We start from the raw sequence: 14,395 nt of genomic DNA, 5'->3' as shown, positions 1-14,395 counted from the left end.
ATTTTCAATTTACTGACGGGGAAAACTGAGAATCAGAGAAGTGGGCCCTGCCCCCTGGTTTCCCAGGAGTAAAGTGCAGACTCAGGATTTGAACCCGGGGCTGTGAGGAGGCAGCACAGCATGCTGGTTAAATGCCTAGGCTGGCCAGCTGCTGACCGTGTGGCCTTGGCCATGTCATTTCACCCCTCCTGCCTCAGCGTCCTCATCGGGAAAATGGGCATAATAGTAGAAACCACAAAGGAAGAGAAAGGATTAAATGGGGTAATGCAACCAGTGCCTGGGATTCAGGAAATACTCAGTACGTTTAGTGACTAATTAATGAGTTGTTCATATTATCGGTGGGAGTGGCGTTCTCGCTGTGCAGCTCAGTGCCCTTTCCCATAGGTGAATTTCTTTCCTGTCAAACGCTGGTTGAATTCCAGCAAGTGACTGAGGCAGATTACCCCGTGGTTGATAGGACTGTTATTACAGCTCTGTGATACAAGCTCCATTTTACTCCCATGTAACGGATTTACGGGGAGGTGGTGGGGAGGCGGGGAGGTTTGTTTCCATCCTCAGTGTTCCGAGGGGGCTGCCGCAGACAGCCGCTGCCATCTGGCTGTCGTGGGGCTCCTCTTGGCTCTCTCCTCCCAGAATCTTCTGGGCTTGGAGCTGGAGAGCCCAGGTCGGAGAGGGGAGGGACTGACTCCAAGCCACCCCATGAGCTGGGCTGGAGCCTTGGCGTGTGGACCCCAGGCCCTGAAGGCAGAGCATGGAGGAAGGGATGCATTCTGCTGGCAGGGGATCCGGGTGGGAGCTGCACACGCCGTCCTCAGCCAGTCTCCCGAAGGTCTGAGCCCTGCCTCCCCCACCCCTACCCCACCACCGTCTCAAGGTGCACACCCTCTCCTGAAGGATCTCCAGGAAGCAGTCTCCTCTGTGGGCCAGTAGTCTTCCTAAAATCTGAATGAATCTGAGCAGGTCTCTCTTTTGCCTCAAGCCCAGGCTTCTCGGCCTGGCTCATGGCCCCGCACTGGCTTATCTTGTCCCCTCCCCGCCTTGCTTTAGTCACACAGAACCCTGTGGGACTCCTGGGGGCTGTGCTCCGTCCAGGTTCTGAGCTTTTGCACTCCTTCCTGCCCCCAGAATACTTGTCTTCCCTCCCCCTTTCCCTGGCTGACCCCCTAGGCCTTCACAGCTTGGAGGTCATATTTCAGGGATACTCTGCCTGAGGTCGGGCTCCCCAGAATGGACTCTGAGACCAAGATTTCCCTGAGGAGGTCTCTAGGGGAGTGCCTGTGGTAGACAGAATGATGACCCGAGACTCCCACCGCCTCTTCCCTGAAGCCTGGGAAGATGCCCCCTTCCGTGGCCAAAGACACTTTGCCGAGGTGGGTAAGTTCAGGCTCTTGAGATGGAGAGGGTCTCCTGTATTCTCTAGGTGGGCCCAGTGCAGTCACAGGGGAGGCAGGAGGGAACGAGTCAGAAAAAGGGGGTGTCCTGCCCAGAGCAGAGAGAGGTGGGAAGGTGCTGCCCCACTGGCTTTGAAGTTAGAAGAAGGGGTCATGAGCCAAAGGCAGGTGGTCTCTGGAAGCTAGGAAAGGCAAGGAAACATTCCCCCCTCAGGAGCCTCTGGAAGGAATGCTGTCTTGTCGACTCACTTTGGACTTCTGATCTCCAGAACTTGTAACAATAAATCTGAGCTGTTTGAAGCTATTAAGTGTGTGGCCATTTATCTCCACAGCAGGGCAGTGCTCTGGGTTCAGCGCTGGTAATGGGGCATGGGCGACACGGGGCTAGGCCGGGGGCGCAGTGGCTGTGATGCCAGCCCCGCCCAGGCCTCGGCCGGTCCCACGGCAGCGCTGGGGGTGTGCTGGGCCTGCAGGGTTGTCCTGAATTGAGGCAGGGGTGGGGCTTTCGCCTGCCCTCTTCTCCCGGTCCCTGGATGTGAGCTGTTGCGGGGGGAGGCAGCTCCTGGCAGGGACTCAGCCGTGAGCGACCAGCCGCCACCACTCCCCGTCCTGGGGACGGGGACCCCATCCCATGCTCCTGTGATCCTGTGCCCAGCACGAGGCCTGGCCCAGACTGGGGGCCAGGTGAGCGAGTGGAGCGAACAGCAGCCACAGCTCAACTGCACGGCCCGACTCAGCCTCTGAGGCAGCAGCCTTGGGAAGGACCCCTCGGCCTTCTTTCCAGGGCACCCCTGTCTGTGCAAGCGAGCCTCAGGACTGGTCGGCGAGGGCCACCGGGAAGATAAGACCAACAGCCAGCGTTTTCTGAGTGCCTCCGCTGTGCAGGACACAATGCCAGGCGCTCCAAGTGTGCGGACCCCTCGCCTCTAACAATGATGCAGTAAAGTGGTGTGAGTGCACTCCCTGTCTTCGTGGAGGATAAGAGAGGCCTCCGCACGGGGTAGCACACCCAGCTAGTGTTGCTGCTGGGATGACCCTCCAGCCGTTTGGCTCCGGAGCCTGCACCCGTAACCAGCACACTGTCACCCCCTGGGGGCCCAGACCCGCGCGTGCTAGCAAACAGGGCGGGCCTCGAACCCACGTCACCTCGCAGCTGTCCAGGCTGCGGTGCTGTGCTGGGCCGGGAGGGGCAGATCACAAGGGCTGGGTTGTCTAGCCCGTCCTCAGAGCCTGCCGTTTCCAGCACGTCCATCTCGCCGACACTTCTGGGGGATCATTCCCAAGTGCCCCCTGAGAGCGTCGTGGACCTCATAGATGCTCTCCTTTCTGATGTGGTCTTCCTGTCGGACGAGCAAACCCAGAGCCGACTCTGGCCTGAAGGGGCTGGGGCCACCCCCAGAGCCTGCGGTCCTAGAACGCAGCGCCCAAGAGGCACTCGGTCTGTTGGGCTCTCTCCGGGCCACCGTCCGCCAGCCTGCAGGAGTCAACCGTGGCTGTGCGGCCTTGTCTGGTTTTGTCACCTGCAAAATGGAGCCAACTGTGGCTAACGTTTATCAAGATTCGCTGTGCGCCGGAAACTAGCCTGTGGTCATCTCTTAATGTGACCCTTTCCGTAGGTCTCTTATAAGCCTATTTTTTATAAGCTTATTTTCATCCTCCTTTTGTAGGTGAGGAGGCTGAGGCACAGAGAGATTAAGTGACTTGCCCGAAGTCACACAGCGGGCTCCCCCATCGGGCAGTTTGACTCCTGTTCACCCTCCAGTCTCATCAGAGATGTCACCTTCTCTGGGAAGCCCCCCAACCACCACCCTCGCCCCCAGCCAGGGCCTTGCACCTTCTGTGCATCGTCGTGGCCCCTGAGCCACCCCGTCACGCTCTGATCACACTGTCCTGTTCTGCTTCCTGGTCTCTGTGCCCTTCTGCTGAGACCCTCGGGAGCAGGACTGGGTCTGGGTCGTCTCTTGGTCCCCTGGCCCAGCCCTGGGCCCTCATTCGGCAGGTGCTCCCTGTGTTTCTAGAAGGAAGGACAGCTGAGGCCACACTGCCGAGGGCTGCTGGGATGGGTGGCAGAGCAGAAGACTCCTGGGGGAGGCAGGGAACCTCTGGCTGGTGGGAGATCCCCAGGGAGGCGGAGTGGACTTAGCCTTGACCCTAAGGAAGATGGAAGGTGAAGGAGCCTGGGGCCAGGGCGGGTTCCCCCTGGCTGACTGGTGTGGTGAAGGGCAGCTGGGGGTCTGTGGTCCCCACAGTGTGGAGCACATGTGGAGAGTCGTGTCACTCTAGGGATCTCTAGAGGTCACCTCCTTCATCACCTTTCTTTTCCTGTACTTACAGCTGTGGCCCCAGGAGGGAGAGGGACTTCCCCAAAGTCACTCAGCAAGTTGGAGGCAGAGCTGGGGCAGGGGATCTGGAATGTTCCAGGCCTGAATCGGTGTGCCCTTTGGGGTATACCAAGGACTTCAGAGCCTGCTGTGCTGCCCCCCACAACATTCTTGTCACCCTCCAGGCCCTCGAATAGCAATCTCTTGTCCCTCCTGCAGGTGAACCTGGTGCTGGGGGACGGCCGGTCCCTGGGCCTCACAATCCGCGGGGGAGCCGAGTACGGCCTGGGCATTTACGTCACCGGCGTGGACCCGGGCTCAGAAGCGGAAAGCAGCGGACTCAAGGTGAGCGGCCCAACTCCCACGGGAGGGGATGGGCGCCAGGGCTGCATGCGCGGGGCCGAGGAAGGGAAGAAGCTGTGTGTGGAGCTCTTTGCAGCTGATTTCGCTCAGACCTGCTGCGGGGCAGTCAGCACCCACCCGCTTTGAGGACTGGTCACTGCTGGGAGCCCCCCTGGCTGCATGCCTCCAATTCGCAGCCGAGAGCAAGCAGTAGGGGCCGTCCCCCGACCTCCCGAGCCCATCTCCCAGCAGTCCTTGGAGCAGGGCAGCCTCCCACGTGGGGCCGCAGGCCAGCTGAGCTCTTCGTGACTACTGTTTTGCCAGCAGTGCCGGGGGCTTCAGTGGCCCCGACCTCAGGTTTATGGTGGAGCACGGAGAAGGAGGCGTGGAGAAAGCGGGAGCTGGCTTGGGCTTGTACCCCACAGCTGCCGGCTGCCAGTCCATCAGGGCAACCCACGATGACTGAAATAGTATCGTTAGCACATGCTTTAGAGAAGGCTAGCTGTGTGCCAGGTCCTGGGAGTTGACTTCACACATATGTCATTAAACCCTCAGGCTGCCCCTTGCGGGGGGTTGGCTGTGACCCACATTTTCCAGTTGGTGAGGTGGACACGTAGAGAAGGTGAAAGCGACTTGCCAAGGTCACGCCGCTGACGTTGCAGAGCAGGACTGAGCCCAGGCCGTGTCTGTTCCACAGCCCATGGCCTTAGCCGCCACGCTGTACCGCCCCGCTGCTAGAACTTGCTCGGGGCTTTGGGGGGGTGGTGACAGGGAGCGAGGCAGGGACAAGGACCTTGGGCCCAGGAGACAGATCAGCTAAATAAATGGCAGTGTGTGTTTGGGCTAAATCCTGATGGCAGGAAAGCCAGGGCAGCAGCGATGGGAGTGGTGACCTTGGGCCAGGTGGCGTCGGAGCCTACCTTGCAGAATGAGACGGGTTGGGGGTAGAGGGGCTGGGGAGGAAGAGGGTGTCCCTGAGGGAGCCAGAAGGTTTGACCGTGGGTAACCACATGGCCGGGGAACGAAACACGAGATTGTCTTCGTAGCAGAGGGCCTTGAACGCCCCACTAATGTGGGGGCACCTGATTCTCAATGCAGAGGAGAAGAAAAGGCCGTGAAAAGGTCAAGGTCAGAGCAGAGTGGTGCTTAGGAGATGCCCTGTGCCGTGTCGTGGTGTCAGGGTGGGAGTGGTCGACAGAGGGGGCATCTGTCAGCTTCTTTTAGGACATACGATGCAGTTGGAAGAGCTCTGAGTTTGGAGTCCAGAAGACTGGGTTCAAATCCCAGCTTTGCTGTGTTTGCTTTCGTAGCTGGGTGACCCTGGAGAGCCCCTGCACCTGTCCACGCTTCCCTGCCCTTGCGCAGATAAGCATCATAAATAACACGTCTTTCTCAGGATTGTTGAAAGGATGAAAGGAGGAACGAGCTGACGATGACACTAATAATAAAGGTTAAATTTATTGAGTGTCGCTGTTAGGGACGGAATGCTTGTGTCCCCCACATTCATCTGTGGAATCCCTAACCCCCCCAACATCATGGCCTTAGGTCATGAGGGTGGAGCCTTGCAAATGGGATTCGTGTCCTTCTTAGAGGGTCCCCCACAGAGCTCCTTCCCCACAAGTGGGGACGCAAGAAGTGGGCAGTCTGCAGCCGGCAAGAGGGTCCCCACCAGAACCTGACCATGTTGACCCCTGGCCCCAGACTTCCAGCCTCTAGACCTGCGAGAAAGAAATATATGCTGGTGATAAGCCACCATTCTGCTCAATAGCCTGAGACAGGCTCCTCTTTCTGCTTTATGCCATTAAACCTCACACCCACACACCCCATGAGAGCGGCTTCTCGGGTGAGCCCATTTTACAGGTGCAGCAGCTGAGACCCAGAGCGTCATACAGCTTGTACGAGGCAAAGCTGGGATTCCCACGCGGGGATCGGGATTCTGGTTCTAGAACCATGCTCGGCACCTGGCCAGCTGGGCTGATGGTAGCAGCTCCACAAACATTGAATGGGTCTGGTTGATTCTGAAACGCCCCCGGGTCCCCAGAGCGCATGCCGTGTTCTCAGGTAAAGACGACACCTCGAAGGGACTCCCGGGAGGAAACAATCTCCCAGTAGCCTGTGCACCCATTTTATTTAAGAAGCTCATTATTTTTAGATTTAATTTTAGATTTACTGAGAAGTCACAAAGGGATTTCCCATTTGTCCTTCATCCAGCTTCTCCTAATATCAACATCATATGTAATAACCACGGTAGGTCTGTCGAGGCCGAGAAACTGATGTTGGTACCATGCTATTCAACAAACCACACACTTTCTTCAAGGTCACCAGTTTTTCTGCTAATGTGGTCTATTTTATTCAGCCTACCACATTGCATTTGGCCTGTGGGCAGTTTTAATTCCATTTATTCCCCACTCACCCCCAATTTCAAAAAAGATGAGTGATAGCTTCTCAGCACTGAACAAAGATTTTTTAAAATAATGAATGAGTGAGGAGATTGGGGAGAAGGTATAGGGGGGCTGAGAGAAAAGAGTTGAAGCCAAGGTGAGGGTCTTTCCCAGAACACTCACTAAAGGCAGGACAGAGATTTGGCCCTGAGCTTCCTGGCAGCCAGTTCAAAGAGGGAAGTAGGTCAGAGATGTCCGTGAGATGAAAACAGATCACCTGTGCTTGAGAAGCCTGGTTATTCCTCTTCCTGAGGCCTGAGAGCAGTTTTCCTCTCTCGCAGAGAGAGTGCTGTGTGATGACGTGACAGGAAACGTATGAGCACATTCCATACTTTGTCCCCCTTCACCTGCAGGCCCCCATAGCCACAGAGAGACGCCGAAACAGGTAGCCCACCGGCAGGTGTCTTATGAGGAGGGAAGGGCGGAAGGAGAGTGGGAAGGCGGGAGGGAGGGGACATTACATAATGACAGTGAGTGTCCATGGCTGCCCCTCCTTCCCTTCCTTCGTTTAAATCAGCAAGTATATGCTAAGGATGCCTGTGTGTCAGACACAGTGCTCACCCTGTGGCTTCTGAGCTGAGCAAGACAGATGGAGTCTCTGATCTCTAGGAGCTTACTTTCTAGTGGGAAGATGGGGCGGGGCGGGGTGGAATTACTCAATTGTTTAATTACAATCAGGATAAGTAACAAGAGGGCAAAGCACATGGAACCGTGTGGGTGGAGATCGGCTCTGATCTTGGATATCTGGGAAGGCTTCCTGGAGGAAGAAACATTTCAGTTGAAATTTGAAAGAAGGGAAGAAAATTACTGATGTGAAGGAGGAAATGAGTATTCCAGGCAGAAAGAATAGCAAACGCTTAAGTAAATGGTGTGAAATGTGCCCGGAGGCAGAGGAAGGCCCGTGTGGTTGAGTGCAGAGGGCCACGTGGGGAGAAGGGGCCAGATGATGCTGACAGAGTGAACAGAGCCCGATCACCCAGGGTGTGTGATTCACCCAAGACCGTGCAGCCGTGAAAAGATGATGTTCAGAATCCGCAGTTAGTGACGGAAGGATGTCCAAGGTCTATTATTAAGTGGGGAACACAGGCTGCAAAACCGCTGACCTAAGAGGATCTCACTCAGACCGTAGATGTGTGTAAAAATATGCGCAGAGAACGGGAGAAACAGCCACACGGCCCAGTTACCGACATGTCAGCTGGTTATCCGAAGGCGGTAAGACCGGGGGCGAGTTCCACTGTTCTTTACATCCCCGCGTGGGCTCTCGATGGCGCGAATACTACTTTTATAAGCATGAAAGCAGCCACAGTAGGGCCATGCCCGTTTTGAAACAAGGCAGCAGAAAAATAATTCCGTGGAAGTTTTCCGGTCACTTCAGCTTGCTACCCGGTGGCAGGCAAGTCAGAGGCTTTATTTGCTCAGAAACTGCCCACCTCCGGAAGAGGCCTTTCCTGCCTCGGTCCCCGCCACAGTAAAGCACTTTACATTCGCTGCCACCACCTCACGTCCCCCCTCCAAGTTCCCTCGAATGTGCTAGCACCTGCCCACACTCGCTCGGGCCTCCAGGACTGATGAATTCCGTGTATTGCCAATGCACTGTCAGGAATCAGGCAGAATGACATGGAATAAAGGGGCCTGGCTTGGTGGGTGGCGGAGCCAAGAACAGGCTTTATTTGTCAATAGGGCTCCTTGCTGCTGTGCAGAGCTTTCCCGGGGTGGAAACGCTGCCTCCTCTCTGCCTGGCCTCCATCTGCTCACTCCGCTTCTGAGGCCAGGGGCGGGCAAGTCAAGTACCAGGGGGAGAGGCTCTCAGGAGGAGGTCAGGCACTTCCCAGCGCTTACCCTGGGGGTGGCTGGGGTGGAGCGCGGAGCCGTCCCACCCTCCCGGCAGGGGCTAACTCCCCCTTCAGCACTTACCTTTAGACCTCTCTTGTTCCTTTGCACCTACCTCCCCCCCACCCCCAGCTTCTAGCCCCCACCGCAGAACGGACCATAAAACCCTATTTGTTCCTTTGAGGACAGCCAGATCGACTGGCAGTTAAAATAATAATAATGATGGCAGTTGCTATTTAGTAAGCAGTTATTATGAATCAGGCACTGCGCTCGACCCCGTAGGATACACTCCTACGTAGTCCTCCCGGTAGCCCCATGGTGGGCATCAAGAGTGCAGTTTAATAGATGAACAACTGAGGCTCAGAGACGGGCAGTAACTTGGTCAGGGTCACACAGGGATCTGGGGCCCTGGCCCCTCAGGCCCTGCAGAGGCCACGTGCTTTGCTGTCGCGTCCCTAGTGCCCTAGCTTGACCAGATAACGGAAGAATGCAGAGAGAGGAAATGAAGGACGTGTGTCCTTCTCAGAAGTCACCAAGCTTCTCAAGCCCAGTGCAGTTGTCTGGAGGCTGCCTGGCCGCACAGCCTTCACCCCTGAGGTCAGGCCAGGGTGGGAGGCCCATGTCGTTGCCGCCGGTAGGAGTAGGCTGCCATCCTGGCTGGGGTTCCTCTGGCAGGATCTCTCTTCCCAAGAGTGTCCCACGTTTTGGGTCATCACTCCAATGCTTGTGGCTGTGGGACACGTGTCTCGTGCGGCTTCGGTGTCTCCGTGGCTAGGGACAGCCTGCTGCTTTGCAGACCAGCCCTGTAGGCTGGGCTTCGCCGGAGCCCACACCGAGTGTCGGCTGCACTGGGGAAGCCGCATGGGCTGGGGTGGCCCCTCCTCGGACGGGCCTTGCCAGTGTCTGTTCTCCCGACTCTCCCTCTCCAGACTGGGCTTGGGCGGCACCCCTTTGACGAGCACCCACCAATAGCAAGCAGGTGATCTACCCGCGTCACCCCTGGACCCTCGCCACAGCTCGGGGTGGGGGGGAGCGAGAACTCTTTCATCCCTTCGTAAATTGGGAGTATTTATTTCACGACTCTCTCTGTGGAGCAGAGCCTGCTCGTTCTTTAAACACTTCGTCTCCCCGCCCATGACAGAGGCTGGCACACAGGTGTTTAGGAAATATTTCTTCAATGAAGGAGTGAGTGTGGCCGAGGAAGGCCCTGAACCAGATCTTTTGACCCCAAAGCTCCTATCTTGACCGCTAGTTTCATTTGCGTTCTGGCCTGAACACAGCACAGAGCCTGCATTTTTTTTTTTAAAGGATCAGATCCCACTAGGAAGTGTTCGTGGTCTTCACACTCGCCTGGGATGTGGGCTGAGCAGTCAGACCCTTTCCGTCCGAGAGGCTTGCCTTTGTGTTGAAGGAGTCGAGTAACAGCCATGGCCCACGGTGGGGTCTGCTCATCACAGGGGTCCCATGGGCATCAGGTGGCAGGAACCCATCTATGCGGACAGATTGCAGCCCCCAACTTTCCATTTTATACATGGGGATGCTGAGAGCCAGCAGGAGGGGAAGGGACCGGCTGAGGGTCATGGAGAGGTAGGCCGGGACCCCCGCACAGAATCCCTACCTACATCATTGGGCAGTTTGGCCTTGCCAGCTGACTATGTCCCCGTGCTTCCCTGCAATAGTTCTGCTGGGAGAGAAGAATGAGCGTGCCAAACTCTCCAAGGCTGCTTCCTGCTTATTCTTGGGGGGGGGGGGGAAGGGGCATGGCTACTATGCAGTACCTGTTTGATAAGGATCCTCTAAGGGTATTTTTTTTTTAAAGATTTTATTTATTTATTTGACAGAGATAGAGATAGCCAGCGAGAGAGGGAACACAAGCAGGGGGAGTGGGAGAGGAAGAAGCAGGCTCATAGCAGAGGAGCCTGATGTGGGGCTCGATCCCACAACGCCGGGATCACGCCCTGAGCCGAAGGCAGACGCTTAACCGCTGTGCCACCCAGGCGCCCCCCTAAGGGTATTTTTATTTGTGATGGTGGCTGATTTTTACGGCAGTCCAAATGAGATAGGAAAAAATTGAATATTCATATTTATGTAATTACTGACAGTTGAAAAAATCTTAGATAATTAGGGCACATTACAATAATTCTCAGCCTATAAATTCTACAACTTAGATGAATAGACCAATTTCTTGAAAGATGTAAACTATGAACACTCAGAAATATAGAAAAACCTGGAGTTCTGTGTACGTGTCAGAACACTTGAATTTGTATTCAAAAACCGTCCAAAGTAGAAAACTCAGGTCTGAATGCTTTCACTAATGAACCTTTTTGAACAGTTAAGGGAAAAAAAGTACTATGCCGTCTCTTCCTGGAAATAAAAGATGAGACAATGCGGGCCGCCTGTGTGGCTCGGTCGGTTGGGGGTCCAGCTCTTGGTTTCAGCTCAGGTCATGGTCTCAGGGTTGTGAGATCGAACCCTGGATTGGGCTCTGTGCCCAGCAGGGAGTCTGCTTGAGATTCTCTCTCTCCCTCTCTCTCAGCCCCTCCGCCCCACTTACTCTCTCTCATAAACAAATAAATCCCCCCCCCCAAAAAAAGAGACCGTGCTTCCCAGCCCATTTTGTGAGGCCAACGCCATGTAATACCATGACCAAACACATGCATTGCAAGAAAACCACTGACCACTACCCTTCAGGATATGTTGAGTGCAAAAAATACTCAACAAAATATTAGCAAATCAAATTCAGTCTATAAAAGGGATATCTACCATGACCAAGTGGGGATTCGTTTATCCAAGGAATGCAAGGCTGGATCGACGTGTGAAAATCAATGTTACTAGCAGACTAAAGGGAAAAAAAAATATGCACGGAAAAAACATTTAACTAAGTTCGATGTCCAGTTACGATAAAAACTCTCAGCACACCAGGAATCAAAGGGAACTTCCTTGCCTCGATGACGGGCATATCCGCACAAACCTCCAGCTAAACGTACTAGTGGTGAGAATCAGCTCGTAAGCATCTACCACAAAGCTATCTTCTAAGAGAGAAAAAGGCTTTCTACTAAGTGCTTTCTTCTAAGATTGAAACGAGGCAAAAATGTCTTCTCTCACCACTCCCATTCGGTATCATTCAAGAAGTTGTCATCAGTGCAGTGAGTCAATAAACAGAAATAAAAGGCACACAGATATGGAAAGAAGACATGCGACCCTATTTACAAAGACTGATCGTCTATGTGGGAATTTCCAAAGAATCTCCAAAAAAGCTCCTAGAACCAATAAAATGAATTTAGCAAGGTGGAATGATAAGAAAGTCAGCCTACAAGGGGCGCCTGGGTGGCACAGCGGTTAAGCGTCTGCCTTCGGCTCAGGGCGTGATCCCGGCGTTGTGGGATCGAGCCCCACATCAGGCTCCTCTGCTATGAGCCTGCTTCTTCCTCTCCCACTCCCCCTGCTTGTGTTCCCTCTCTCGCTGGCTGTCTCTCTCTTTGTCAAATAAATAAATAAATAATCTTTAAAAAAAAAAAAAGAAAGTCAGCCTACAAAAATCCGTTGTATTTCTGTAAGCTGACAATGAATTACTGGGATTCAGAATTCATAAATACAGTTTAGGGTAGCACCCGAACGTCCTCGGGTATACATAACAAAACACGTGTCATATTTGTACGCTGACAAGTGCAAAACAAAAAAGACGTAAATAAATGGAGAGAGACACTGTGTTCGTGGACAGGAAGGCTCCGTGTGATTGAGATGTCAGGTCTCTCTCATTTGATCCGGATTCAGTGCAATCCCCATTTCCAATTCTGGTAGGCTTTTTTGTGGATATTTACAAGCTGATTCTGAGCCCTCAAATGGACAGACGGAGAAACTAGGGAAACCAAAACGATTCTCAAGCAAAGAGCGCTGTTGGAGATCTTGCTCCCTGATGCCGGGACTTACTGTAAGGCTGCGTTAAGCAAGGTGGTGCGGGCAGTATTAGAGGACAGACACATCGATCAACGGGCCAGAGGAGTGAGGCCGGAAATAAACCTACGCAAATACATTTAGCTGATTCTTGCAGAAGCGCAAAGGTAATTCAATGGAGAGAGGATAGTCCTCTCAACAAACGGTGCTGGGACAGTTGGATGTCTGTGTGCAAACAAACGAACCTTTACCCAAACCTCCGCACCTTCCGTGAAAATGATCTCAAAATGGAGAAGATAAAGCCAGACGACTTCTAGGGGAATACGCAGGAGAAAATCCGTGCCACCCGGAGAAAGAGTTTTTAGATAGAACATCAGAGGCAAGATCCATCAAAGAAGAATTTGGCAAATGGGATTTTATCAAAATTAAAAACTTGCACTCTGCGGGAGACACTTTCAAGAGAGCGGAAAGACAAGCCACAAAGTTGGAGAAGAAAATGGGTTCTAATCGCGTTTTTGACAAAGGACTTGCCTCAAGAATTTGTGAAGGATTCTCAGAATGGGCAGCAGACGTGGGAGACGGTTCTGTACGGAACTGCAGTGCTGGGCACGTGGCTCCGTGCACTGGTCGAAACCCACAGAACCGTACGCCGAAGGCTGGATTTTACTGTATGTAAATTTTTAAAAATCAGCCAGGCTGTGGGGGTATAGACGGAGTGCAGACTGAGCCAAACGAAGACAAAGGAATCTGTGTCCCCGAGGATTCACACCACCACACTGAGAGAGAGTGGAGAAGAAAGGCACTCGGCTAAGTAATGTTGGAAAACATTGTTTTGACCGATGTTGTAAAGGCAAAAGACAAAGAGAACTATACACAGACACCGTATTCCGGGTGGCGGTTTTGGTTGTTTTTTATTTTTTTTCTCAAAAGCATATGGGGGCACCTGGGTGGCTCAGTTGGTTAAGCGTCTGGCTCTTGATTTTGGCTCAGGTCGTGATCTCGGTGTCATGAGATCGAGCCCCGCGTTCGGGTCAGCACAGAATGTGGAGCTGGCTTGAGATTCTCTCTCTCTCTCTCTCTCTCTCCCTCTCCCTTTGCCCTTCCCCCGCCCCCCCAAAAAGCATATGGATTAGGAATTCTGAAACTATTTCATTTGTGCACTAGGGTTAAAAAGCTAAGCAACTATGTTTCACATGAGGAGAGCCAAGTTCTCACTTTCAGAAAACGTTACAAGTAAGGGAAGTAGGAAATAGACCTTGTGGGACTGAATCAAAGGTATCGATATGGACACATTTATCAAAAAAAGAGACAATATATATATGTGTGCGCATGCCGCTAAATAGACACAGACATATAGCTGTGTGTGTATATGGGTGATTTAACACATGTATAGTTCTTTGCTCTATTCATGGAGAAGGGTGGGAAGCAGGGACACCCCACCTAGTGCCCAGATCTGAATTTCCAAATACTATTTTCTAAATAAAAGGAGCCTGGGGGTGGGGAGCGGAGATTGGGGGTGGGGGACATGGCTCCTGGGTGGCTCAGTGGGTTAAGCCTTCAGCTCAGGTCATGATCCCAGGGTCCTGGGATCGAGCCCCGCATTGGGCTCCCTGCTCAGCCAGGAGCCTGCTTCTCCCTCTCCCTCCGCCATTCCCCCCACCCCTGCTTGTGCTCTCTCTCTCTAATAAATAAAATCTTAAAAAAAAAAAAAAACAAACCAGAAGTCTTCGTAAAAATGGTGATTCCAGGTCTTGGGCAGGGAAGGTCCGAGAGGAGCCCGGGGCATCCTGTGGTAGGTCCCACAAAGCAAGAATGTGCTGCGGGAGGGATCACCGAACCCATCAGCCTATCAGAAGAGCTCCCGGTGGCCAGAGAATGCAGGAAACAGCCATGCATCCTACTAATGTAATTACGTAAAGAACGAAATAAATAGACGAGGGAGAAGCAACAACTCTTCCCTAAGGAAAAATTCCCATTAATAAACAAGAAGGAATAAGCGAGGAAGAAATCGCCATTAAAACATTACATTATAGTAACAGTTGCCACAGGCAAGATGTGCCCGTGGGTGTTCAACGGCGGGCAGAGGTTTAGACAGAAACAGGATCTAAAAAAAAAATTTATTTGCATAGTGTGAAAACTATCTCTACTAATATATCTTCTATTTGTAAAGATAGAC

The 14,395-nt window shown here is 53.2% G+C and overlaps 1 protein-coding gene across 2 annotated transcripts in view; it reads left to right on the top strand.

Moving 5' to 3' along the window:
* WHRN (whirlin) overlaps positions 1-14,395 on the top strand; it is an 86,314-nt gene that overhangs the window by 29,126 nt on the left and 42,793 nt on the right. For both annotated transcript variants that reach the window (XM_040631786.1, XM_040631785.1), the window contains exon 3: positions 3,932-4,057. In XM_040631786.1, coding sequence (XP_040487720.1) covers positions 3,932-4,057 — 126 coding nt within the window. The remainder of the gene's footprint in view (positions 1-3,931; positions 4,058-14,395) is intronic.

The sequence above is a fragment of the Ursus maritimus genome, unplaced genomic scaffold (assembly GCF_017311325.1).
Source record: "Ursus maritimus isolate PB19 unplaced genomic scaffold, ASM1731132v1 scaffold_17, whole genome shotgun sequence".
In the NCBI taxonomy this organism is placed as follows: Eukaryota; Metazoa; Chordata; class Mammalia; order Carnivora; family Ursidae; genus Ursus; species Ursus maritimus.
This window is presented reverse-complemented; position numbering and strand designations above follow the sequence as displayed.